At 36.3% G+C, this 27,945-nt stretch overlaps 1 protein-coding gene across 4 annotated transcripts in view; it reads right to left on the reverse strand.

Annotated features, from left to right (window-relative positions):
• The window catches only part of LOC149533729 (Transducin/WD40 repeat-like superfamily protein), a 106,227-nt gene that overhangs the window by 58,927 nt on the left and 19,355 nt on the right, over nucleotides 1-27,945 (reverse strand). For 2 of the 4 annotated variants that reach the window (XM_089803142.1, XM_089803140.1), the window contains 3 exons: nucleotides 7,134-7,253; nucleotides 6,765-6,896; nucleotides 6,469-6,591 (listed from right to left, as the gene is read on the reverse strand). In XM_089803142.1, the coding sequence (XP_089659268.1) occupies nucleotides 6,469-6,591; nucleotides 6,765-6,896; nucleotides 7,134-7,253 (375 nt within the window). Of the gene's footprint in view, nucleotides 1-6,468; nucleotides 6,592-6,764; nucleotides 6,897-7,133; nucleotides 7,257-27,945 lie in introns of all 4 variants that reach the window. The other 2 variants (XM_089803141.1, XM_089803139.1) reach the window with 1 other exon arrangement.

Consider the following 27,945-nt stretch of genomic DNA (forward strand, 5'->3'; position numbering starts at 1 on the left):
GTTCAATTCTCTTAGAAAGTAGTTGTCTGAATATGAGGTTACAAAAGCCAATGAGCACTTGATACTATCTATTCTTTCTAAGCTTGGTCCTGATTATTCAATCTTTGTTTTTACGTTTTATGCTACTATAGATGCTCTAGGTAGTGCACACAAAATTCCTTCTCTTGATGGTTTTCCATCATAGCTCACAAGAGAACAAGCAAAGTTGGCATAGATGGGCACATTGATGCCACCAAGGTCCCAAACATTTCTTGTAGAGGACCCCAGTCCAAAGACTTCAAGTGGCAAGGACAAGAAATAACATAAGGGTTCTAAGTCTAATGAAAGAAATAAAGGCCCTCCTTTACTACCTAATCTTGAGTCCAAGACCTCTTCCCAAGAGGAATCATTTGAAAAGATCAAATGTTCTTATTGCAAAAACCAAGGAGAAGACAAGCATGAGTGTTGATTTAAGAAGATTGATGGTCTTACTCACCTTCTTCAAGAGCACGATATCCATTTACCCTCATTAATGTCTCCATCTTCGTTAGCTACACAATTGGTAGCTTCTCTATCTTCATCCACAAAGTCAAGAACTTCAAATTTTGGTAAAGTTAATGCCCTCTTGGTATCTAATGTTCCTAGGAATGGTAGATGGCTTCTTGATTTCGGTGCAGCACATCATATGGTGTATTCTACAGACATGTTTTCTTCTTTTGAGCCATGTAGTTCACCTGACATTTTGATGGGTAATAATTCATACATGAAGGTCTATAAGAAAGGTTCTATTGCTATTGGCAAATGATTATCTACTGATTTTTTTATGTACCCTTGTTGACCACTAATCTCCTTTCTATTTATCAAATTACTCATGGTGCACAAAAAAATATAGTGGAGTATCCTCCTAATCATGTATACATTAGAGATGTAAAGATTAGAAAGATCATTGCTACAAGTGTGGTTAATCATGCATCTCGATTGTACTCATTTTGTTCCTGATGATGATGTTCCTCTAGATGATGTTAATACCCTTCTACCAATCGTGAATCATGTTTAGTAAAGAGAAGTTTGGTCATTTCAACCTTGGCATTCTTGAGACTAGCATTGAGCTTCCTCCTCCACCATGTCCCACATCTTCAAATTTGGAGATTGCATTTATTCAGAAGGTTGATCTTAGTGTTCCAAATGTTGCTATGTGGGATGAGTATTTGCAAAATATGTTAAACTTGTTTGTGGAGTCTCATCTTGTAGATTTGGGAGGCATTTGAGGGGATCTCTCCTCTTTGATGATAGTTTGACCACTATTATTGATTCATCTCTGGATATCGATATTGATGAGTTTTGTCATTCTCCTTCTTTGCCACATTCCTTGGTTAATTTTGATCATGAGTATGTGCAGGCTTACTTGAGCTTGGAGACTCATACTGAATTTTTAAGTATTCCTATTTGGAGTGGCTTCTTAATCATTTGGTGGACTTGTTTCTTCCTAAGGGAAGATGTGTTACTTATAAGCACTAGGTCATCTTTTTTTTCTCCTAAGCATCCTTCAACAACATTGCAGCTTATTCATTATGGAGGGCTATGTTATCTCCTTTCTTCCTTCCTATATTTGATTATATACATAGTTGGCAAACTCACCAAATATAGCCAAGGCCTTAGAAGAATTTGTGAAAAGCTCAACTACTTTTCGGCAAAAAACGGGGAAACTTAAAAAATTGCTTAAATTTAATTAAAAATGCATTTATTTTTATTGTAAAATTCAATGAGAAGATGCATCCAATGAGTCAATTAATGAGAGCACAAAAGAAACAAGCTGAATCTAGATATATTTAAATGCAAAGTGGGTACAATATTGCATTCTCATGAGGAGTGTTAATGGCTAATAGCAAAATAGTAAATAGTTTTTGTACAACTAAAAGTAAACACTGTTAGAATTAGATAAATAGAAATATAACAGTTACATGCAAATATAACCAATATCACAAGGAATAAAGCACACATAAACAAACAGAAGGCACAAATTTAACGTGGTTCACCCAATCCTTGGGCCACGTCCATCAAATAGCTAGTCCAATATTATTATACAATGATTCATCCTGATTACAATCTGCAATCCCTTGCAACTCAATACCGCTACAAGAAGCTACTAAAATCATCAAACATCATAAAACCCCTAACCCTAAGACATTTTATACAAGACTTATGTGGGTTACAAAATTAGGGCTAGAATATGTCGTCCAATAGAAAAATAACTCTTGATGCCTTTTATAATAATAAAGCCATTTTAGGGAGCACGTCTGGGGCTCCACCCTAAGACCCCACAAGGGGCGCTGCCCGTTGGCCCTTATAGAAAAATATGAGAGGAAACCACATTGAAGGAAGTGATAAAAAATTAACCTCTAAGTCTGATTAGGCTCCACATAACAACAAATACATCATTACAATTACATCTTCCTCTTCCCAACTCTAGTAAAAATTAAGCGAGAAGTAGAACTAGAAGGTCTAGTCCTAGAAGTCTACATTGGGTGTGATTGTGCTTCTTCACTCAAAATGTTTGACTTAGTGTGTGACTCATCCTCCTAGCACTGGCAATGACTCCTCATCTAACTCATCCTCCTCAATGTCATCTAGTATGAAACCAAATCCAACCCCCTTACTCACATGCTTAACTTAGGCATCATATATTCCTTCTAGGTGTTAGGTAAGGATAGTCATCACAATACAGTTGATCCATTCTTGGTGAAATATTTGTCTTCTCTTTGTGAAGGTTTACAATAGGTTGTAGGTCCTAGAGTGGACTTGATGCTCCAACACTTCCATCCTCTGTATGGATACATGCATCCTCATGTCGGATACCAGATGCAGATATGATACTGCAAGATGTGAAATTGATATCGTATCTAGAAGAAGCCTTATACAAAGCTTATATTTGGGCCATATATGATATGTATAAATATGGCACCACTTTCCCGGTGCCATCTCCAGATTACAATTCATGGAGAAGCATTCAAAATTTGCAAAAAAAATTATAATGTAGAACATTTGAAAATTGCACAAACAAAAAAAATAAAACAACAAAATGAATATTATAAACCAAACTATAAAAACCAAAGAATCTATATAACTAACATTTTTAAAGTTAAGAATTTAGTGTATTTGTATGGTTATTGAATCCCTATCTAACAAAGTATCCATTTTTTAACTATTTGGCATGGAGTTATAAACATTTAATAGACTTGCATTGTACAAATATCTTTTGTCAAGGTCTACTATTCAAAGTTACATACGCCTCCTAAAATTTTAGGAAAGAAATAATTTTTGCCATGTGAGTTTGCAGTTATAAAACGATATTTTGTGGAGGTGCAAATAGGAGTCTAAAGCTTGTGAAGTTATTTATTATTCTAAATGGTGTAATTACAGATGTTAGTAGGAGTCTAAAGCATGTGAAGTAATGAATTCAAAACCCAAAAGTTTCACTTCATGCAATATTGGATTATGAATCTGTAAATATCAGTTAAAGCTTAAAGGAAATTAAAGATGGTTTGTGTCTTGTGGGAGAAGTGATAGTATTACAAGAAAATATCAGAAGTTCGTTTATGGAAGCTCAAAATAAAAAAGCCCAGAAAAAGATGAAGCAATTCAAATATGTGTTCTCTCAAGCTTATTTCCTTCGAAGATGAGACTTAGTAACAGTATGAATATTGTTATAAATTTAATCCATCTGGCCTTTGAGTTGCCTGAGTGATTCATTTGCATTTCATATGCTAAACAGTAACTTGCATATGCATATGACACTTAGCATCTTTTTTGAACCGTGAATGTTCATCATGGATTGGCTTTAGGGTGGAAGAGTGTTAGGTTACTTAGGGATATATCTTAGGTATTAGGGAAACTCTGTACACCTTGCACGAGAAAGAATTATTTTAAGTGTAAACTAAGTATGTATTTGCTGTGCATCTATTGAGATGTGTTTAGTCACATTCAATATTTATTTGTACCCACTTGTAAAGTTATACGTAACATCAGCTGGTTATATTATAAGTGGGCTGTACATGGAAAAAATATTTAAGATTGGAAATGTTTAGTTCCAAAAAGTAAATGTTGGGTCTAAATGATTTTATGTACTCGTTTTGAGGAACATGGTTTTATCTTTACTTACCACTTGGTATTTTGTGTGAGCTTGAATCTATAAAAGCAAGCGCATTTTTTTAGTTGGAGCTGGTGGGTTGAGCCATTTGTAATGAGCTCTCTTGTTGAGTGCACAAATGTAAAGGATGGTATGGGATGTGCAGATAAATATTTGCACATATGGAAGATCTTATGTTTTAGAAGGATTCATGAAGACAATGTATGTTTATTGCAATATTTCATCACTGAATAACACATCGAGTGTGGATACTTTTGGAGCTAATTTTATATTACTTGAGGCTTTTTCTAGGGTGTATCTTTCATAATCTAGTGGTATATCTATGACCTTTGCATTATGGTCGTTCTCTAAGATTGTATGCATGCTTTTCTCTTGTGGGGTTGTGTAGGAAATGGTTTAATTGACATGATAATTTCCTAAGATGAGGCATGCCAAGCTATATGTCCCAGCAAAAAAATCAAATTTATCATTTTTAGGGAAAAGACTTGCAGCTAGAGTGGTGTGTTTGCAGTATTGAGAAATTTCTTATCCTTCCAATGCTTCAAGCATATCTGTGCACTCTTAGTGACAATATATTAGATCATTTTATAATAACATCCACAGTACTATGTTTGAAATGGGTTAATGTTCCCAATTGTGAAGGCAGAGCTTTTATTCGCACAATAAAATCTTTCATTTGGCGTTGTGAAGATGCTAGAGCCTAGAACAATGATAAATCCTGGTGTTATTTTGTCTACATCCTCCTTTTCTTTTGTAATGACCCTTTCAAGACTTAGTATTCGTATAATGCAATCGCAAAGCCAGACTTGGAGGAAAGGGTTACCAACAATAGATTTAACTTCAATTGCTCGATAGAAATTCTTATCCTCTATAAGCTTTAATCATTGATTGATTTCTTTTACTCCATATACTTATCTTTGATTTATTCTTTACACTAATAATGATAGGTATATTCCCCCTTTGTGATTTATGTGTTTATTCCACCTTCAAATCATTGCTTTACTTCCTTAACTAAGTGATCCTCTATGAATTTATGTTCGACATTAATCACTATATTTTAATTATTATTTGTATAATATATTTCATAATAACTAATAAGAGACAGTTCCAATCAATTCTCCTTACACATTTACTTGCTTCCTTTTATCCTCTATCCATTTGTATCTTTGTTGTTGCCTTGTATGTTCTACACCCCCGTTCCTTATCCTTAATTTATTGCTCCACCTTACGGTTTAACACATAATACAATTACATTACCTTAAATTTGGAATTTTCTTCCCATCGGCTGCTAAGGTTCTTACCATTTATTTGTTACCGCCTTTGCTTATCAACTTCCTTCTTACCAATTATTTGTTACTACCTTCGCTTATCAACTTCCTTTTATTTGATGCTTATAATAATATATATAATGTGGCTAGTGGCCACAACTCTATTTAATATTCACGTTCCCTTTATCTTGCACCTTTATACAATATCATAATATGCAGTTTTGAACTCAATTCATCCCCTTATTGTCCTGCATATTCAAATGGCTTTTCAAAACATTACTTTTGATGCCAATAAATTTGGGTATGCATATTAATGTTTAAACTCTGATTTTTCTTACTTAGTTTTTCCTCATTGAAGGGCACTTTGACTTGCCTTCTAGTATTCTGCCAACAGTCTTTCCCCCTCTTTCGATGTCTTTAAATGTATAATGGGGGATGGGACAACATTAAAGATGACATCCATTCGTTGGGGCCCCCGATCAGTCTTGTCATGATATGTTTATTATAATTTAGATTTATTGACTATAAGATATATATATTACTATTTGAATAATGTTATTAATATTATTTGAAACATTAATTAATAAGAGTAAGGGGTTGAAATATTATAAATCAATTTATTGTTGTTATTTCTGACAACGGTGATTTTTGTATAATAATTTGCATTGTTGTTGGCAGTTGATTAAGCGCCTCAATTAATCTTATTAGTTTGATTAATGCTTAGCTATTGTATTACTGATTAAGATTATAAATTATAGTTAACATTGTTATTTTAATAATAAGGATTATTATTAGATTACATACATTAATGTTATATTTATTATATATTTATAAGCAATGTTATTATGTTTGCATTGAGAAATATATTTTGTTATACCTACATAACTTTCGTCTCATGACATCTTTTGAACTTGGTAAACTAAGACTTAAATCCAGGTAAATGTAAGCAACAGATTGCACCAATATTGTATACTACTTCATGGTAATGATGGTTACTACTTCTCAACATAAATCTGGGATTCCTATCATTGTTTCAAGCAAAGCATTTGCCTGTAAATTTGAGAAAGTACAGACCTTAACTCCACAACTCTTGGTGACTAGAAAAAGCATCTCGCCATGGGAATCCACCTCATGAATTGAATCCATTATGTCCATGACTATTATACACTCCAATTTCCCCTGTAGACCATTCCAAATCTGTTTGACACAATGACACAATCATGTTAAACAAGGCAGTGACTCATACATCAAAATTTCTAAGAGCACAACTTGTATTCAACAGGATGACAACAGCAATTTATGCTGACAAACTAATGCTCATTGATTATATTCATGTTAAGGAATCAAGAACTATTAAGGAAGATAATTACCCTCACAGTTTTATCTGCAGATCCACTAATAAGACACTTGCTAGGCTCGAGCAATGAAAAACATGTCACTGATTTTTTATGCTCCCTAACCTGCTGCACAAGCTGGAAAGGTTTACAGTTGACCTCCCATACCTTTTCAAAGAGGCATTGAATGTTAGATTTCAAGTATGAGTACCAGTTTTGTGCCAAGGGTAAAAAATGAAAACAAATTTCCATATGCATTGAACATGTTGTCTTTTTACAATTAAAAACGAAAGATTTCAGCCTGAATGTTTGCAAAAACTACTAAACTAATATCACATTTATCAACATATGCTTTAATGTCCCTACTAAAACTTAAATATAGGGAGAAATAATGATATTTTCCACCTTAATAGAACCATCCGAATGGCCACTGTATAGCTTTCCTTTGTACCGAATGAGAGCAAGGGCTGCCCCATTTACATTGTCCCCAATTTCAATGACTTGTTTATGACCACAGGTAGTGTTCTGCTATAATCACATGTATAAAAACAACAGTTACCAATAAGTACGAGATATACATAGTCCTCCATGATTTTACAAAAGATGAATGAGGTTATTAAAAACATAAAACAAAGTACTTTTCTGCCTTATTATATCATTAGACAATAATTTCTAGTTCAAATAGGTTGCAAGAGACGGAACAAGCAGTAGGAGGATATTGAAATTTTGTGCTTTACTTCCAATGGTTAATCTTGAGAAGGTGTGAAGCTTTCTTTGAAAGAATTAATATATCTCAATGGACAAAGATATTAGTACCACAGAAAATCACTTGCTACGTATCTGGATACCTTAACATACTTACAGAAAAATGTTTATATAGAAAAGAAAAACCATCCCCCTAAGCTGACATTAGGAAAACATATCAGGGAGTGTAAATAACTGTATGATAGTTTGTGAAGGAATATTATTCAGAGGAAATTGAAGTTGGTCTTTGATTAGTTGAAGGCAGTATGAATGTTAAACAATCAAAGGAAAGGTGTGATTTTTGATTGACCAAAACAGATATTAATGTAAAGCATGAAAAAATATATGTTATCAGTAATACAGGGTTGTGATCTCTTTTTGGGACATTGAGTTTTTGAAAGTGGAAGCTGAAATAGGCATTTGCACTTATGCCATTCCTGCCTTTCTGCACTGCTTAGAAGAGCATGAGCTGACAAATCACATTTTGATATCCTGCTAGTAATATAACCTTAAGAATCCTTTGAATTATCTCCAAAACATTGGTCTCTTCTAGCGGTTCTTTTCTTGGAGAAATGGATGATCAATAGAAGCTCATAGTCAAGATTCCCTATGGCCTGACATATTTCTGTGTGGATATGAAGTGTAAGATTTATCGCCTTTCTTGATCCACTATGTTAGGTAGTTTTTCTACCCGTAAGTTTGGATGATATTGGCAACATAAGATTGTGTTAAAAATTTAATAAAAGATCAAGCATGAAAAATGCATGACACCAAAAAGCAACATATTTAACCTAGAAAGGAGAACTGATATTGAAATGAAATGTGTGTACTTTTGGTGGGGTGATGCGGAACTAATGTACAGCCTTGCTTCCTCCTTCACTTTGTTGGCATCTACAGTTAATAAAGTGCACACTTTTGTCTTACAGAAAATGCCACAAGGACATTTACAAAGAATAGCAAATTTATAAATTTGATCTTATGATTGGTGACACAACTTCCATCACCCCCTATTGTGTTGGTGGCTTAATGAATTACGCTTTAAAGACCCTTTTGGAATTCTTTAGCATATTGTGAGTTGTCAGGTCTGATACTGTAAAACGATGTAGTTTGGATTCTGGAAGAATTGTAATATCCCGTCAAAGAGAATTTAATAAATAATAATATTAAATTATAAATACAGGTGTAAGAAAAATCAGAGGGAATAAAAACATATAAGTAATGAATCATATAAAATTAATATTGATAATTGATAAATAGTGAATTCTTCTAGTCACTATGATATTTTATAAATAAATAAGATAACTATAACAGTAAATACCTAGTCGGGAGCAAATAAAATAAGAGGCCCATTTAACCGGTTCCCAATGACATCTAAGGAAATTACTAAACAGAATGAGTCAATCAAAAGACATAACATAGCCCACATGAGCACCTCAACAAGGATCAATAGACATGCAATATTAACGTTGACCTTAGGGACCTAGTCATGGATGAGAGTGCTTATGCCGTGTGGAGAATTTCTTTTATCAATATCGACTGGAGATAGTGACTCAATCAATATGAATTAAAATAAATAATTCCAACTATGGTGAATGTCCAAACTGCCAACGTCGATGGAAATCTTTGAAACATGACATAAGCTATCAGTTGACTATCTTAGAAAATGGTTGTCTCCACACCTCTATCATATATGGTATTGGGTGAATACCTACGAAGGCTAAAATTCAAAGTAATGAGAATTGGAATTGGATCAAAATCAGCAAGGCTGAATCAAATCATGAATCGGCCATGAATCGAAATCGAATCATCCACGAATCGGCAAATTTTAAGAATCCTTGATATTTAGTAACTTATTTCATAAACCCTTTATCATTGATTCGATACACCAATTCACAAAAAATCGGTTGGCTTGAATCAAATCGCCAAATCGCGTGAATCGCCGTGATTCTCGTTACTATGCTAAAATTCCCCCAACTTAATATATGTAATGTCCCCACTATTAGGGTTAATTTGAGACAACTAATTCCTGCAAAATAATGGTTAGAATTACAACAATAACAAAACTAACTATTTTACTCTACCCTCTAATTTGACCACTATCTTAAGGACGTCTCCAAGTCGGGCTTCCTAGCTCATAGCTACCTTGTCGTCTTCTCGAGAGCACACCCCTTAAGATTCTTCTTAGACGGGCATCCTCTATCCAAGGCTACTCACATATGCATATGTTGACAACTTCAAAATATTTTGGTAGGTCGATTATCGGCCATGGTGGACTATGGAGATCTTAAATATCTCACATGCTCCATGCTATGATATTGACACTCGGCCATGGTAGACAATGGAGATCTTAAATATCTCACATGCTCCATGCTACGATATCAACACTCGACCATGGCAGACAATGGAGATCTTAAATATCTCTCCATACCACAAGTAACATTGGTAACCTTGGTATTAACCTCATAGGTTAACACAATATTATCCACAAGTATGATTCATTAATATAAATAAATTCATAAATATAATTAAACAAATATAATCCATAAACATACCTTTCTTACCTTCTTCTTTCTTTGGTCCATGTGGCTCTATCCTTAGTTGGTCCTTCAATGCATTATTCCTTCTAGATTATCTGAACTCTATATTTACTTTCCAAAATTCTTCATTTTCTAATTATGAGGAAAGGACAAAATATACTATTTTGTTTCTCTTTTTCAAAGAGTTACAACCTTTCATAATACAAATCCTTTGAAAAGTCACAATACGTCATCATTATAATCCTTTCAAAAAGTCACGACACTTCATAACTAAAATCCTTTGGAAAAGTCCAAATACTTTATAATCAAAATATTTTTGAAGAGTCACAACTATTCATAATTATGACCCTTTCAAAGATTCGCATCCTTTCAATACCATTGATACCTCTTTAGAAAGTCACTTCCTTATTTTCTTCATATTACTTTCCTCTTCCATTTTTCCTCTTTAAACTCCTCTCTTTTTCTCTTCCTTTTTTTCTCCTCTCTAAAATAAACTCTCCTCCCTTTTATATCTTAATTTTAAGGAGTCATGTCTATTTGTTAAACATCTCTTGACTTTTTTTATTAGATTTAGTTAATTTATATTATTCTATGTTATATTATTTATTTACTTACTTATTTGTGTTTATTTTATTTATTATTAAATTCTATTTAGAAAGTTAACATATTTTCTACAATATTGTCTCTTGTATTTAATTTTATTTATTTCTTTACTCATTGAAATTTAATTATTTTTTAATCATTTAAAATATCATACTAAATATTATTTTATTAATAATATAGATTAAATAAATATTATTTTCATTTTTATATATTTTGGTATTAGTTTTAATATAACTTTATTATTTATTTAATAACATTGTATTATCTATTAATTATTAAAATTCTATCTTAAAATGGGGATATATCAATACAAAACTCAAAAACAGATGAATGGGGATGATAACATGCCAAACACTTATAGAACAATGGAATCAACAATCTCCATAATGGATATCAATCCATGGAGGACATCAATTAAGAAATTGATTAAGAGAAGAACATAGTCTAATTGATAATAATGAACCAATTAACAATGGAAGAGTCACGTTGTTAAGAAATTGGTTGACAAGAATAGGCATGTTGAAAAGTTGCAACCATTTGATAAGGAGAGATATAAAGGAAAAATCAAGGAGAAAAGCAAGGGAGACGTGAGCACTAAGAAAACATATGGAAAGTAGAACAACTGGAAAGCCTTATAAAATCACTATTAAATCAAGTACTAACAAACAACTCAATTGATATTGCATATCCTCTATAGTTGACGAGTCACCCGGACTATGTAAATGCAAATTTATTGAAGATGTTGTAGGGACTTGCTTCATTCATCAAAGACAATTCTATTATTATTGCAAAATACATAACCAGATCTCTATAGAATTTTCAGCGGCGGATATAATTCTGAAAATCTTCCCACATCATATCACAACCCATACCAACAAACACATCATTAATATCTTGTTCCATTCAAATCAGATTTTCAACTGATTCCATTTGTCCTAAGAAATGCTCCATTGAAGATTATTGGCATCCATCGTAGGCACATGATTATAAGCAAGTAAAGGAAGGCCTTTTGCTGATTATTCTACAATAACTGATACAACTATTACATCCCAAATTTTGACCTAATTTTTAATAATTATAGCTGTTGAGTTGAATGGGTTTTTCTTTCCTATTCATGTGAAAAGGGTAGTTAAATATAACCGTTGTATCCTATGAAATTGTTTGTCTTCAATTATTTTGTCTAACTTTTAATGATGATGGTCGTTATCCATTATTTGTCATATGATGATGATAGTAGTTAGCAGTTGCTTGGTTTTAGAATTATGGTTATTAACTAAATGCCTTGTTAATATCAATGTTAAATGTTATTATGGATTTATCATGGAATTTGGTAATATTGTGGAGAATTGTTGCATGGGTGATTGTAGGGGTAGACAAAAGGGAGAAGCATTGCTTAACGGGATCTACAGAATGGGGTACTACCTTTGTCCATTTATCTGGTCGACAAGTATGACCTCTAACTATCTTGGTAAGGACCTAACGACTTGAATAACAGGATACAATCATTGGACATGCACGAGCTATTAGATAAACATTAAAAACATTAATAATTTTAACTTAATTAAATACATACCTCTAATAGCTTTTGGTTGACATTCCATCCCTTCAATATAATACATATTTATGTACGTGCACATAGATATAAAAATAAGGTGACACTATAGTATTATTTATATAAGATTATATCTATTAAAATACGTACATTTAAATGCGTGAACACGATGAGTGGATAAGAAGATAAAATAATCTTTCATGTGAAACATGTATTTAGATATACATACTTAATAGGCACAACCATGAATAAACATTAAATATGATGCCATCTTAATAAAATATATAAGTGCAAGTAAATATATGTGTTTATAAATTATCCTTTTCAGTAACCTTCGAGTTCTCTTCCATATTTATTTATTTTCCTTATAAGAGGCGGAAATATACACTTGGCATATGTTATCGATGGTGCAAGAAGACAATTCTTCTCTTTTTTTAAAACTGCTCAAGAGTTACGGCTTCTTGGAAGCCTTTGATATTTTTGAATGCCTCCTTATTTATGGAAGTCGGAAGAGGCCAAAGACATTCTTTTCCCACGATTTTACCTCTGCTCTCCTACATTATTTCCTTATTTTACCCTTTTGTTGCAAGTGATTCAGACCAGTCATGATTCATATCTACTCTAAGTTTTGCATTCGAATTGCTCATGTCTACGGAACTGGCTGCTTAGAATCAAGCCAAGGCTCATGTCTTCTATTTTCAGACTAGGTTATGTGGTCAGCCTTCCATTTTCAGATTGCTATATGTTTTTAAACTGTTTTTGAATTTACAGCAGAAAGGAATGTGTCCATGAAATTCAGTACATTACTTTTGAATTGCAAAATCGAATGGATATTCGATGAGTCTAATCTCTCTATGTTGAGTCAAGACCAAATGTACATGACATGTTCATACATCTTTGTTTTACCTAAGTATATCAGAATCAAATTATATTTCCTTGCAAGCCCATTAAGATCATTTTTTAAGTCATAGAGACTATGATATGACATACTGAAATATGTAATATTCTGACACCAGCTAGGGTTCAGCGGAAACAGTTGGATTACTCTAAGATTTAAACACCTGGGACTCACCCGGCTGTATGGCTAAGGAAGAGGGTGAAGAGGTGAGAGAGAGAAATTTGCAATAACATGAAACAGAATCAGATGTGACATAACAATTATATATTATTTTTAAAATGAATCATTAATAGCTCATGCATGTCCATATTTCTTGTTTTCCTATTGTCAAGTCGAGCGGTGGTGATCGAGTAACAGAAACCCATCCAAAAACCTTGTCCAAGGTCATTAAAGGCATGCTTGCCTTCTTAAGATCACATGATGTCGGTAGTGCTAGTTATTCAAACATGTCCGTCCATAACTGTGCAGACATTCTAAACATCGGTATTGCTCGGATGGCTAGACTAGTAGTACCCCAAACCTAGTCCCAAGGTAGGGAGGGCCTTTCTTTTCAAAAGATTGTGTGGGGATGGATATGGTCCGCAATTGGGAGGTTAAGCATAAGTGAATGCTTCTCCTCTTACCCAAAAGCCAAGGCTTGCACAACTAGTTATAGACTCACCAATTACTTTTGGTATTTTTTTCTATATCCCTGCTATGCATTTTTTTCCTCTTACATTATAGTAAAATGGCAGTAATCTACTTTACTTGTATATAAAGAATGATTAGGAAATGGTTATTTCAGTGAATCGTTACTTCAGTTAATCATTATTTAGTTGATATTTCATGAAATGGATTATAAGATGTTATGTTAATCTCTCTATGTTATGTATTATTTTCATTTCTACTTAAAAACATATTTTATTTCTTTTCTTTTCTATATAGAAAATTCGTTTGGTACAACAGCCATAAGTTTATTTATTAAAAATCCATTCCCTTATAAGGGAATCCAATTGAATCCAATTAACTAAGTTATAGATAGAATTGACGTTGATATTAACTGAATTATATTGTCCATTCCATATAATTGAGGTTGTAATTTATAAAGATTCAAGTTAATTGTCCTTTTTAATTCAAGGATATTTCCTTAGGGACATTATAGTGATATCAGAGCATAATCTTGTCGTCCTGTGAGTTAAGGCTTGTGCAAACTTGTTTACCGCATAAGTTAATTAAGAATTGCACACAGATAATGAACACGAACTCGAATAGCAGAACTCTTCTTATTATTCGCATATGCCAAGATATTACATTGGGTTCTGATGATGATGATTACAATGATCCCGAAGGGAGATATAAATATTGTTCGAGGAACCTTCTCGAAGGTATCTGTCGGCCACACACAACATGTTTACTACAATAATAGAACCTTCTGGATACATCCCGATACATGTCGGCCTGACGGCACACATTCTGATACACTGGCAGGATCCTCCCAATACACCGTCAGGAACCTCCCGATACCCCGTCGGGAACATCCTAATACACCGTCAAGAACCTCCCGATACCTTGTCAGGAAGCTCCTGATACACCGTCGGGAACATCCTGATACACCGTCGGGAACCTCCTGATACCTCGTCAGGAAGCTCCTGATACACCGTCGGGAACATCCTGATACACCGTCGGGAACATCCTGATACACCGTCAAGAACCTCCCGATACCCTGTCGGGAACCTCCTGATACACCGTCGGGAACCTCTCGATACCCCATCAGGAAGCTCTTGATACACCGTTGAGAACCTCCCGATACCCCGTCAGGAACATCCCGATACACTGACGCATACATCCCGTTACCCCAACAGGTACATCCCGTTACATTATTTCCTGACGACATCATCCCCCCCAAAAAGAAAAGTCGTCTCCCGACGACTAGACAACAAAAACTGTCTCCTTAGCTGACCTTGATAGCCACCCATGCTGCTTAGTCTGCTTCCAACTCTGGGTCCACTGAGCCAAGTGTCACTGAAGTGCCTTCAACTGGATGATTGACTCCTCCCGAGCTCTCTACGCATCCGCCAAGACAACCTCTCGGCCAACACCTACTCCTAGTGCCTCTGGTACACAGACAATCCATGCTTGTAGCAGCTTCAAGTCTTCTCAACTGGTCACACTTCACGACTGATATCCGCAACGACTGGGGGTCCAAGGGGCAACGCCCTCAGCGAGTTCGAGGGGCAGCGCCCCCGCGGGGTTCTGAAGCAACTCCCCAGACCAAATTAGCACTCTGAAACCCACACAAAACTGCATGGAACACACTATTTCTGCAATTTCTTTTGATTCCACACTCTTTCTGGCAATCGCTAATACTTCCCCTTCCCTTTAACATCATCTGTTACTCACTCTGAGCATTCTTGATTTGTCGACTTTTTTTTTTTTTTTTTAAGGAAAACCTCCTCTTACCCTACTTTTGGCCTGCATACCGCCTTCCTGGAGGACTTTGTAATGTTGTGATTCACTTCCTCACTAACCACCGTATGCAAGTCCTTCCAATACCTTACGTCGTACTAGGACATGGCTTCTAGAGGACGTGTTCATGCCGTACGGTGTCCTTGCTGCAAGCAGTACGGTGTCACCTTCAACAAGCCGTACGATGGTATACCCTAACGTCATACGATCTCAAATACAAATTCTACACCGTACGGTGGTGAAAGTACTCAGGCCAAAATGACGTACGGTGCTTCATCTAGGATGTCGTACAATGAATGTAATGTCGTACGGTGTTTAATTTGAATACTGCCATGAGTAAGGAAGGCGTACAGCTCATTGCACAAACATATTTCAAAATGGCAAGGAATTTCGTACGGTGATAGGACTAGGGGCGTCGTATGGTAACACAACCTCTAATGTCGTACGGTGATGAACTTGAGAATACCGTACAGTGTGTATCGCCTGCTCCTAAGGCCGTATGGTCACTTGACCGTACAATGTCTTTTTTTTTCTTTTCTTTTTTCGTTCTTTCTTCCCCCCCCCCCCTTTTTTTCTACTGCTCCTTGTCTGACATATGTACAATATTTACATATATACAGTACTTATAGTCATTTTTTCAGTTGTTCATCCACGGAGGTGCATTATCATGGTAGATAGTCAACTTCGACCTATTCACTGCGTCGGCGACTCCCTTTTCGTCTAGCATCCATTGTTTTACTACTCCGTTACCATCCACTTCCTGAATTTGATACGGCTCGACCCATTTAAGTTTGAACTTGCCTGGTTTGATCTCATTCCGATCGTCGTACTTCAACACCCACTGTCCGATTTGAAACCTGCTACACCTGTTCTACGTCATCTCCATATCGCCCAATTCGTTCCCGAAGCTCGCTACCATGGACTCCGTCAGCTGCCCCTTCTATCCATCAATAACACGTCCACTCCGTACTGCTGCAACTTTTATTAAACCCTTCCGCTTTGTTTCCTGTGCGGACCGTATGATGTGTCTTCCTTGCTGCTGGCACCTTTCTACTATATCTGTGGTTCAACATAATACTTTCTTCCTGCGCGGTCGTACAGTGGAATCTTTCCTCCTTTCGGGTTCGTACTGTATGTTCTTTCCTTCAGCTTCAGTCATACCCGCATTTCCTTCTTCGGCTTCTCTGTGTTGTTTCGAACATTCATTTCCTCCATCGGCTCCTCTGTGTTCCTTCGGTCTTTCATTTCCTCCTTTGGCTTCTCTGTGTTCCTTCGGACATTCATTTCCTTCTTCTTTCTTACCTTCGTCGATCCTTAGCATATTAAAACTTCGAAAGAGCTCGTAATCCTCTATCTGCCAGTGGTAAAGACCATTTACTGAATCCAAATTGTCATCTCCTTCCAATCATAGGACTCCCTCCTGATCGGGTTCCATACTCTGGCTCCTCTCATCCTCTTCTCCTTCGAAATCCGACGATAGAGCTTCTTCTCCAACCATTTGAATGTGTAGATCGATGACATACTTCCGACCTTTGCTTTCAAGTGATAAATTATTTTTCTTCCAATGTGTTTTGCCTTGGCTTGTATCAGCCACCCCCGGCCCAGAATGGCATCATATCCTCTCCGCTTCAGTGGGATCACGACAAAATCCAACAAGAATGGTTGTGTTCCAATCGTCACTGGTTGTGCTGTCAGGACTCCCAATGGCTTGATTCCATGTTGATCGGCTGTTAACAGTTGGAATGTAGGCGGCCATAATGTCGGTTGTCCCAATCTTTTCCAGGTGTCTTCAGGCAACACATTAACACCAAACTCTCAATCCACAATCATTTCTGTAAATACAGTCCCGAGAATTCCCATTTCGACGACTGTCGGATGGCGTTCGGATGAGAGGGCTAACAGCATCGGATCTTCTGCACTTGTGCCACTTTCCTTCTCCTTTTTGTCTGCTATACTTGCTCCACTTTTCTGCTCCCTTCCATGTTCTCCTGGGAGTTTAGTAGCGGAAACGATGTTTGCGAGTGCCGATCGGAGCTGAGGCATAGTGAGCAACAGATCATTTATCCTAATGGGTATCTCGGCTTGCAATATTTGCAGTACAATGTTCTGTTCTGCGCAGTTCCATACAAAGGTACTCGGTGTGTCCTTCAGGTGTGTCGTTCCTACCTACGTTGCTCTCTGGATCTCTACCCGTGCTTCCTCCAGTCTCTTCTTTTCTTCCGTCGAGTTGGGGTATACTTTCGCTTGCTGCCGCGTGATGGTCAGAACCTCTTCTTCATTCGTCTCGATGGTGATCAAGTTTACTCCCGACTTCAGACACCTAGCATCTTCATGATCACCAGGTCCACACCATCTACATAACAACTTCGGTGTGTTCGCCATTGTACACTCTCGAGCGAAGTGACCCCACAGATTGCATGCGCGGCATTGAACTATCGGCCGACCATTCGCATCATACTGAATTCGACTCCTGCCATTATTGTTGTTGCTGCTATTGTTGTTTTGACCGTGCCGGTTGTTTCTATATCTGCCCAATGTGGCACCCTCTGTACTGTTGTTCCCACTTCCTGCAAACGCTTCCTGTGTCAAGAACACTTGCTGCAGTGTTCTTGTTTTCAGATTGAAAGGACATTCTTTTATCGAGTGTCCCATAATCTGGCGGATCTCGCAAAATTGCTCTTTCAGGCAGGATCCCTCTGTATGGCCTTCCTTCTTGCACTCCGTGCACCATAGTTCATTGCCTTTAGTTTCTTTGTTCATGTTCTTGAATTCCTTCATCATCTGAATCATGTCTTTCTGAAGAGCACGAACCTTCTTGCTGCTACCCTCATCATCACTGCTATCTTCTCCTGAAGAGGCGTCGTCATCTGAATCAGATGAACTATTCTTCTTCTTCTTCTTGGTCTTCTGCTCACTTTCCAAGTTCATTGCCCGGTTATATGCTTCAATGTATGTCGATGGTGGCACGATCTTCATCTTCTTCCGCAACTTTGGGTGAAGGCCCTCAATGAACCATCGTTTCTGTAACCCGTCAGCTGGCTTATTCTCCATATTATTGATCAAGTCCTTCAATTTCCTTGCGAAGGCTCGGACTGTTTCATTCTTCCCCTGCTTAGTATTGAAAATTTCCGCTACAATTTCATTATCATTGCATAGGAGTTGAAATTCGGCGATGAACTCCTTTTTAATGTTATCCCAACTGTTTAACTTTTGTGGATCGGTATCAGTAAACCAATCAATTGCAACACCCCGTAGGGTTGCTGGAAATTGCCTCATCCATTCATTTGTATCCGTTATGCCATTAGCTCTCCAAATCGTTTCACAGGTTTTACAATGTCGGATGGGATCAGCTGCTCCATCACCATCAAATTTAGGTAACTTCTCCTTTGGTCCCGCCATCCCGACGCTCACGCTTGGTATTCCGATGCTCACACTTGGTATCCTGACAGCTGTGTTTGGTGAAGAAGGGTCTCCGTTAAGTGAATCTATTCCTTCCGAAAGTGGATCCTGGACGAAGAGTTCACTCCATGCTCTTGCTCCTTCGGCACTCCGAGCTATGCGAGTCGATTCTCTTCCGTCTGGACTGTCTTCCCTTGGCAAACACCAATTCAAAAAACTCCTCCCTTGCCTCTTCCACCAATTCCACCCACTGTCGCGTCTCCTCCAACAATGCTTCCACGCTTCTGCGTCCATCTGCAGCAATCTTCTGGAACCTCTTTTTGCGTTCGACTTCCTGCGCCAAAATCAAATCTCCATGTGCGGTGCGTATTTCGTCCTTGTCTTTTAGCTTGTTCTTATTCTTGTTCAGCTGATTCGGATTTACTCTTCATTCTCCTGCCTTTCCAGGTCCATCGAGGAACGGCTCCAAATGTTTACCGCATAAGTTAATTAAGAATTGCACACAGATAATGAACACGAACTTGAATAGCAGAACACTTCTTATGATTCGCATATGCCAAGATATTACATTAGGTTCTGATGATGATGATTACAATGATCCCGAAGGGAGATATAAATATTGTTCGAGGAACCTTCTCGAAGGTATCCGTCGGCCACACACAACATGTTTACTACAATAATAGAACTTTCTGGATACATCCCAATACATGTCGGCTTGACAGCGCACATCCCGATACACTGGCAGAATCCTCCCGATACACCGTCGGGAACCTCCCGATACCCCGTCGGGAACATCCTGATACACCGTCGAGAACCTCTCGATACCTCGTCAGGAAGCTCCTAATACACCGTCGGGAACATCTTGATACATCGTCGGGAACCTCCTGATACCTCGTCAGGAAGCTCCTGATACACTGTCGGGAACATCCTGATACACCGTCGAGAACATCTTGATACACCATCGGGAACCTCCCGATAACCCGTCAGGAAGCTCCTGATACACCGTCGAGAACCTTCTGATACCCCGTCGAGAACATCCCGATACATTGATGCATACATCCCGTTACCCCGACAAGTACATCCCGTTACATTTTTTCCTGACGACAAAACTTACGAGAGAACAAAGAAAACTACAATGAACGACTTAGCAAATGAGGTGAGATCCTATATGGAGCAGAATAACCAAACTATATTGAATCAAATGGAAAAATCAAATCAAGTACTTCTCCAAGCATTGCAAGATATGGGAAATTCTATCAACAATTTGAGACAACCCAACCAGGCAAGAGAAACTAGCTCCACTCACTCGGAAAATAATAATGTGTTTTCTGCAACTGGAATACCACAACCATCATTCTTACGTGGAGCAAAGCTACCAAGAGAAGAAGGAATAGAGAAACCAATGACTAGGTTTGAAAATATTGCAAGGGCATATGCAACTCTAGAAGCTAACATTTGAGAAGTGGTATCGTTCAGAGAATTTGGTGAAGATAAATGAAAGGAGACATCCAGAAGGCTTGTAAACAAAGAACTCAAACAAAAAATCAACAAAATAACAATTCCAAATTTTGATGTGTCAAAAAAGAATACAGCGCACCAATGTTTAGAAAAATTAAACACATTTTTTACTCTAAACCCCATGATGGAAGAAGATGCCCTCCAATTCGCTATAGTCTATCTAGAGGGAGTCGCACATGATTGGTGGACCCATGGACATATCTCTTTGAGACATAAAGATGTAAAATCCTATGAAGAATTCTCCCAAAACTCCTGAACAAATTTGATGATAAATACATCAAATGGTATTTCCAAGAACTAACTCAACTCACACAAACTAGAGCAGTGGAAGAATATGCTCGCAAATTCCAAGAGTTATCAGTTATGGTCCTAGACCTTTCCCGAAAGAGACTAACTCATATGCTTATAGAAGGATTAAAAGACTCCACCAAGCACTCTGTTAAACCACATGAACCTCAAAATTTGGAAGAAGCCCATCAAAAAAGAAAAAATGGTAGAATCAAACCCTTCAAAAGAAAGATCTAAGAATTTTTCAACAAAAACAGATTATAGAAATAAGACTCAAGAAAAGACCATAGGGAGAAAGAATGTTATTTCTACAAAGGGAAATGAAGCAAAGGACACCAATACCTGACCAAGGAAGCCCAAAAACAAAAAGAGGACACATTAAAGAAAGGCATATGTTTCAAATGCACAGAAACTTGGGAACCTGGACATAAGTGTGAGAAGAAGAGTCAACTTCATAAAATACAAGCGACACCTGAAACAAACAAGGAAGAAACTTCAGACAAGAGTGCAAAGTGTGATCAAGAGAATCTCAACAACATCTAAGTAAAACATGGGAATAAGAAAACATTGGAGCTTTGAGGAAGTTCAACCTTAGTCATACCCTAATCAGGATATGTGGATGTTAAACAATACGTATATGTAAATTCTTTTATAATTATTAACAAAAATTTAATATTTAATTTAAATCAATGGAAAGAGTGGCAATTAAGGGAGAATGGCAGGGGAACCCTATTGCAGTAGCAAGAAAGAAAAACCGTTATAAGGTTATTCTACTGCACTTTCAATTAAGGGAGAACCTCTAGGGCACCCTATTGTTAGCACCTTCCCAAGACTGCAATTAAGGGAGAATCACTAGGGCACCCTATCGCAGAAGCCTATTAGGAAGAACTGAAAGAAAGTCACCCTACTGTTCTATGATAAAGGGAGAACCACTAGGCCACCCTATTGCAGAAGAGACCCAGGCTGCAATAAAGGGAGAATCATGAAGGGCACCCCATTATAGCTACAGTTAAGGGAGAACCGCCATAAGGACACCCTACTGTACTATAAGTGAGGGAGAACTACTAAAGGGCACCCTATTGCAGAAGTAGTTGAGGAAGAACCGTTGAGAGCACCTTGTTACAATAGTAGTCAAGGGAGAACCGCTAGTAGGGCACCCTACCACACTATGATTAGGGGAGAACTGCTAAGGCACCCCGCTACAAGTAGAGACTATATATTTAGAGGCCTACGATGAAATAAAGTCCATCCTAAGAATTAAATAGAGATAGATACTCCTAAAGGGATGTCCATAGAGGCTTAGGACGAGATAAAGTCTCTCCTAAGGATTACAGAGGCATACAAAGAGAGGGTATCTATAAGATTTGGAAGGGAGAAAGTCTTTACCAAAGCTTATAAGGATTACTTAGCAAGACTCGTCAGGGGTCAAGTTAGTGCACAACCGGAGTACAAATGTGTTGCAACACATCAAGATAAGTGTCTTAGTATTGTCCCTAGTAATCTAATTTAGTATCCAATTTGTAGATCTAACATGTTTATAATTGTAAATATATTCTAATTTCAAGATGGCATATTTTCATATTTTGTTGGTAACTATTGTTATTATAATCAAAATGAAGTTTTTGTTTCAAGATTGTCAAATTGAAGATTGAAGTGGATACCAAGTTCAGATTGCTCAAGGACAAGCAATTTACAAAAGGGCGCACTGTAATGTCCCCTCTATCAAAGAGAAATTAATAAATAATAATATTAAATTATAACTACAGGTGTAAGAAAAATCAGAGGGAATAAAAACATATAAGTAATGAATCATATAAAATTAATATTGATAATTGATAAATAGTGAATTCTTCTAGTACTATGATATTTTATAAAGAAATAAGATAACTATAATAGTAAATACCTAGTCGGGAGCAAATAAAATAAGAGGCTTATTTAACCGGTTCCCAGTGACATCTGAGGAAATCATTGGACGGAATAAATCAATCAGAAGACATAGCATAGCCCACATGAGCACCTCAACAAGGATTGATAAACCTGGAATATTAATGTTGACCTTAAGGACCTGGTCATGGATGAGAGTACTTATGCCGCATGGAGAATTTATTTTATCATTATCGACTGGAAACTGACTCAATCAATATGAATTAAAATAAATGATTCCAAATATGGTGAATGTCCAAACTGCTGACTTCAATGGAAATCTTTGAAACGTGATGTTAGCTATCAGTTGACTATCTTAGAAAATGGTCATCTTCACACCTCTGTCATATATGGTATCGGGTGAATACCCTACGAAGGCTAAAATTCCCCCAATTTAATATAAAACTCAAAAACAGACCAATCAGTTATAGCACAAAGGAATTGACAGTCTCCATAATGGATATCAATCCATGGAGGATATTAATTAAGAAATTGATTAAGAGAAGAACGTAGTCTAATTGATAAAAATTAACCAATTAAAAATGGAAGTCACGTTGTTAAGAAATTGGTTGACAAGAATAGGCATGTCAAAAACTTGCAACCATTTGATAACGAGAGATATAAAGGAAAAATTAAGGAGAAAAGCAAGGGGGACATAAGCACTAAGAAAACATAAGGAAAGCGGTCCAACTGGAAAGTCTTATAGAATCACTATTAAATCAAGTATTTATGGACAACTCAATTGATATTGCACATTCTCTATATTTGAGGAGTCACCCGAACTATGTAAAGGCTAATTTATTAATGGTATTGCAGGGACTTACTTCATCCATCAGAGACCAATCTATTATTATTGCAAAATACATAACCAGAACTCTATAGAATTTTCAGAGGTGGATATAGTTCTAAAAATCTTCCCACATCATATCACTACCCATGCCAACAAACACCTCATTAATATCTTGTTCCATTCAAATCAGATTTTCAACATATTCCATTTATCCTAAGGAATGCTCCATTGAAGATTATTGGCATCCATCATAGGCAGATGATATAAGCAAGTATAAGGAAGGTCCTTTTGCTGATTATTCTACAATATCTGATACAGCTATAAGTTTATTTATTAAAGATCCATTCCCTTAAAACGGAATCCAATTAACTAAGTTAGAGATAGAATTGAAGTTGATATTAACTGAATTATATTGTCCATTCCATATAATTGAGATTGTAATTTATATAAAGATTCAAGTTAATCGTCCTTTAATTCAAGGATATTTCCTTAGGGACATTACAAGAATACCTAGTATAACTTCAGCATCAGCCAGATTCCATGTGAACGACAATCCATTTGATTAGATCTCCAGTTTCAATTATTATTTGATATCAGACCCCATGTTAACAATTGCAATAATAAGTTTTGATCTACCATTAGTGTGTCCAAGATCTCTGAAAGTCACCCCTAATTTTTTAATAGGTCCAATTGGACATTAACTCCTTATACTAGTAAATAGGAAAGTGTGTCAAAGGGGTTGTAATTTGTTTGAGTAGCTATTTACAATCAGGACCAGTAAATATAATGGTCATGAGTTGATTGACTAAAAATGAACAATGCTTATTCCCCTTTGATCAAGCTATCAGGAAGAATGAGATACAATTTGGTCACTAAGTATTTCCTCAGTTTAATATACTTACAGATATTGAGAGTGAAAGAATATCGAGTCCATAGGCTGTCTCAGGAAATTTCTCAGGCTGTAGGAATGGAATCAAACTTTACAAATGGAATACCCTCTATTGCAATGAAACGTAGGGGGATTGAAAAAATCCATAAGGATACAATGCAGGAAGTGTAGCTCAAGTATAATTCCTTTTAGATTCACACATGAGTTGCTTTAACTCCCATGTATTCAAACATTAAAGACTATCGACTAAAAGAAGGCTCCATAAGATAAAGGAAGGTCTTATGGGAGGTAAAAAGAATGTAGAGAACTTAAGGAAAAAACCAAGATTAACACTACACTCTTGGACTGTTTGATATTGGTAATAAATTATGTTTAAGGTAAAGTTTAATAGTGCCTTATCTGCATGAAGTCGTACTAGGTTCAAATCATGTTATGTTTTAAACATTCACTATCATGTGATAAATCAGTGATGCAATCATATAGGATATAACTACTAGCACATAAAATCCATTCCAACATATGCTAATTACTTAGTTAGGCTTGCAAGATGCCAAGAAGTGAAATGACAAATCTGTTGGATTGCATAATTACAAATAAAATATACGGGTAACTAAGTTGGAAAATTATAAAATAAGACCTGGGCAGATGCCACTTGCAACTTGATAACATTTATTGGAGCACTTCAAATGCAAGAGAGATGTTACAGTGTAAGTTCTACCTCAAACAAAAAATAATTTATTAAAATAAAGGAAAATAATATGAATTTTAAATCTGATTGGATGGATCCTAAAATAAGGACCATCCCATTGTAAGATCTCCCAAAAGAAGTTATAGCTAGCCAAATTACCACCACTTGGGAACCCTCTCTTAGCTTCTTCATTTTCGTATGTCCTTAGCAAAGAAGACATGCAAAGAAGCGTATTGGAAAATTAATAATTATAACAAAGTGATAAATGATAATTGAAAAAAATGATTAATCATTTATGTTAGAGGGGAATTGAGAGAAGCCGTTTTATTGAAGCTTTTTACCATACTACATAGTTCTTGTACTAAATTCCTTCTGTAGCATTGTAATGTTAGTCTGCAAGATAGTTGTTACTTGTTAGGCAATTCCTATTTTATGTTTTTCTTACTTAGTTGAGACAACCATTAAAGTGAAATTGGTATATCTCCAATGCTTATCTACACAGATGAAATTGAAGGTATTTCTGGTAGCATACAAATTAATTATAGCTGTACTATACATCAAGTTGTTATCATTATGTTGTTTTGTTAATGTCCTTAATGATATGATCCACCTCCTCCATATATGGACAGCCTACAAAAAATAAATTGATGCTTTTGATTTGTTTTATTAAGATTTTAGCTTGCAGTAAACCAAAGTAATTGTAATGCTAAGGCCGTGGTCTTCAGCACCTCCAGGGATGCTCTTTCTAGATTTCAATTTCTCTGCAAAGAGAAGGCAATTGAGATTGCAACTCATTGGATATATATGGATGCCAAGTTACTAGATAGTGTGTTGCTCTGAAGCATATGCTACAATTGTGTTTTTAATAATCACCCCTAATTTTACTTCTTTTTTTCACCCAATGAATCACAATATAAACATGCACATTGCCCAAAAGTCATACTTTGGTCATAAAGTTCTGATATTGGTTTTGAATGTGCATATATATCTACTATTACAAGTTTCTTGCAGGATAAACATTCAAAATTGACATTTCATTGCATAAAATAGATTATCACATGAAACACACAAGAAACACCTTGTAAATGGACATGATATATATCATGCAGGTCTATTATAACAGTAAATTCAGAGTTTCAAGATGGCTGCTAGCTATTGCAGGTTGAAGCAGAAATATATCTGCCAAGACTCCACTATCTCTGCATAAACTGCTACCACCAAACATTAAAACCACTTCATTATATGCTCAGCTCCTCTCAATCAGCCTCCAATCTACAGAAGATGCCAACTCAGAAATCTGAAAGTGAAATTTATAATAATACATTTCCCACCCAAAACACTTTTCAAAATATTAAAATGTCTCATGTGTAAGTTGCCTTCCCCTAGGTGTCTACTTCAGGGAGGCAACATGATGTTATTAAAAAAAAAAAACTAAAGTAAAATAATATAACACTAACAGTAGAACTTTAGTGTATATTTTACACACTCCCATCCTGTTGGGAGAAAGCATTGTTGAGGCATAGCAAATTCAACCAGAGCATGTCAGGGTGCAACTAAGGCAATGGGATGCAAACAGCTACCAACTCAGACTTACAAAAAAAAGGTGTTCTCTCCAAGAAGTTTGGAGAACACCCCAGAAAGTCCAGAAATGTTACAGAAAGTGTAACTATAATTCAGAATGCCAGCTGGGCTTGAATCCACCAACAACCACCAAGAAATACCAAACCAACATAAACCATGATCTGTGGAGTTCCCTTACCTTTACCAATTCGGAAATTAGCCTACAAGAAGTTGGCCATAGTCTAACAGTCACCCCCATTGTTTAGGCTTGAGGAGACATTACAATCTTCGCAATAGAATGCTCCACCTTCAATTTTGGAGCATCAATGCTTTAAGATCCATCTCAAAGGCATTCCTTAGAAGGTGTGCCTCTTCAATGCAATTATTAAATCCAAAATTATTTATAAATTGAATATTTGGTGGCCCGATCTCAGATCTATTAATTGAGGTTGTGTTAAGAGGCTTCCAATTATCATGCTTTAGTGTATGTCCTATTGTAGATGAATTATTCAGTCACACATTGTTCAAAATGGGTTTACTGCCCAACTCCTCTCTTTGTAGACTATTTACAAGACCACTTTAGTTATTAAAAATTCAAAAGACTTAAGTCCCTGTATTATCCAACACAAGGCTGTGAAAGATAACATATTTAACATTCTATCTTCTATGAGAATTGCCTCCCTTTGTTTTATTGACAAGTTGACTATTGAGACTATTTTGCTTCTTCCATCCATTGGCATCTCTATTGATTGGCTCCCTTGAGTTCTATGTCTTGGATGCCTTCTTCTAGGTATTCTTCCTTTGAAGGAGATGATTGATTGAACTTTTGGAGACAACATATATTGTTTGGAGTTTGAACATTCGCACATTGTTGATCTTTTCACTGCAGCCTCTCAAGTACAAGCAGAAATTTTTGTAGATAATTTCTTATGGATTTTGATGGCACCATCATTTGAGATTTTGAATTGACTATCTCCAATATCATTGGGTTCATGATCTTTCTTGATAAGATGAGAATGTGCTCCCACTACTTAATAATTGAGTAGAATCACCATATCTTGCGTAAGAAGAGGAAAGATCAACTTTGTTCCCTCCAAGAGGTGGAAATTGAGCACTTCATCTTCATGTATCATGCATAAAATTAGATTTGTTGAGACACTTCTGCAACCTTGATAAGAGGTGCCTGACCCTCTTCAAATGGTTATCACTTTTAGACATAGATCCATATTGGGGACCTTCACAGCCATTGTGTAGATTGCCTCCTTCCATTTTTTCATGATACGGAGGCCGCTAAGCATCGTTTGTAAACTATTATTCACATATAGTGGATGCAAAATCATTAAGATTACAGAAATCATCGAACCTCTCCAAACTATGTGACCA

The sequence above is a fragment of the Cupressus sempervirens genome, chromosome 10 (genome assembly GCF_028749045.1).
Source record: "Cupressus sempervirens isolate cs-2001-9-10 chromosome 10, ASM2874904v1, whole genome shotgun sequence".
In the NCBI taxonomy this organism is placed as follows: Eukaryota; Viridiplantae; Streptophyta; class Pinopsida; order Cupressales; family Cupressaceae; genus Cupressus; species Cupressus sempervirens.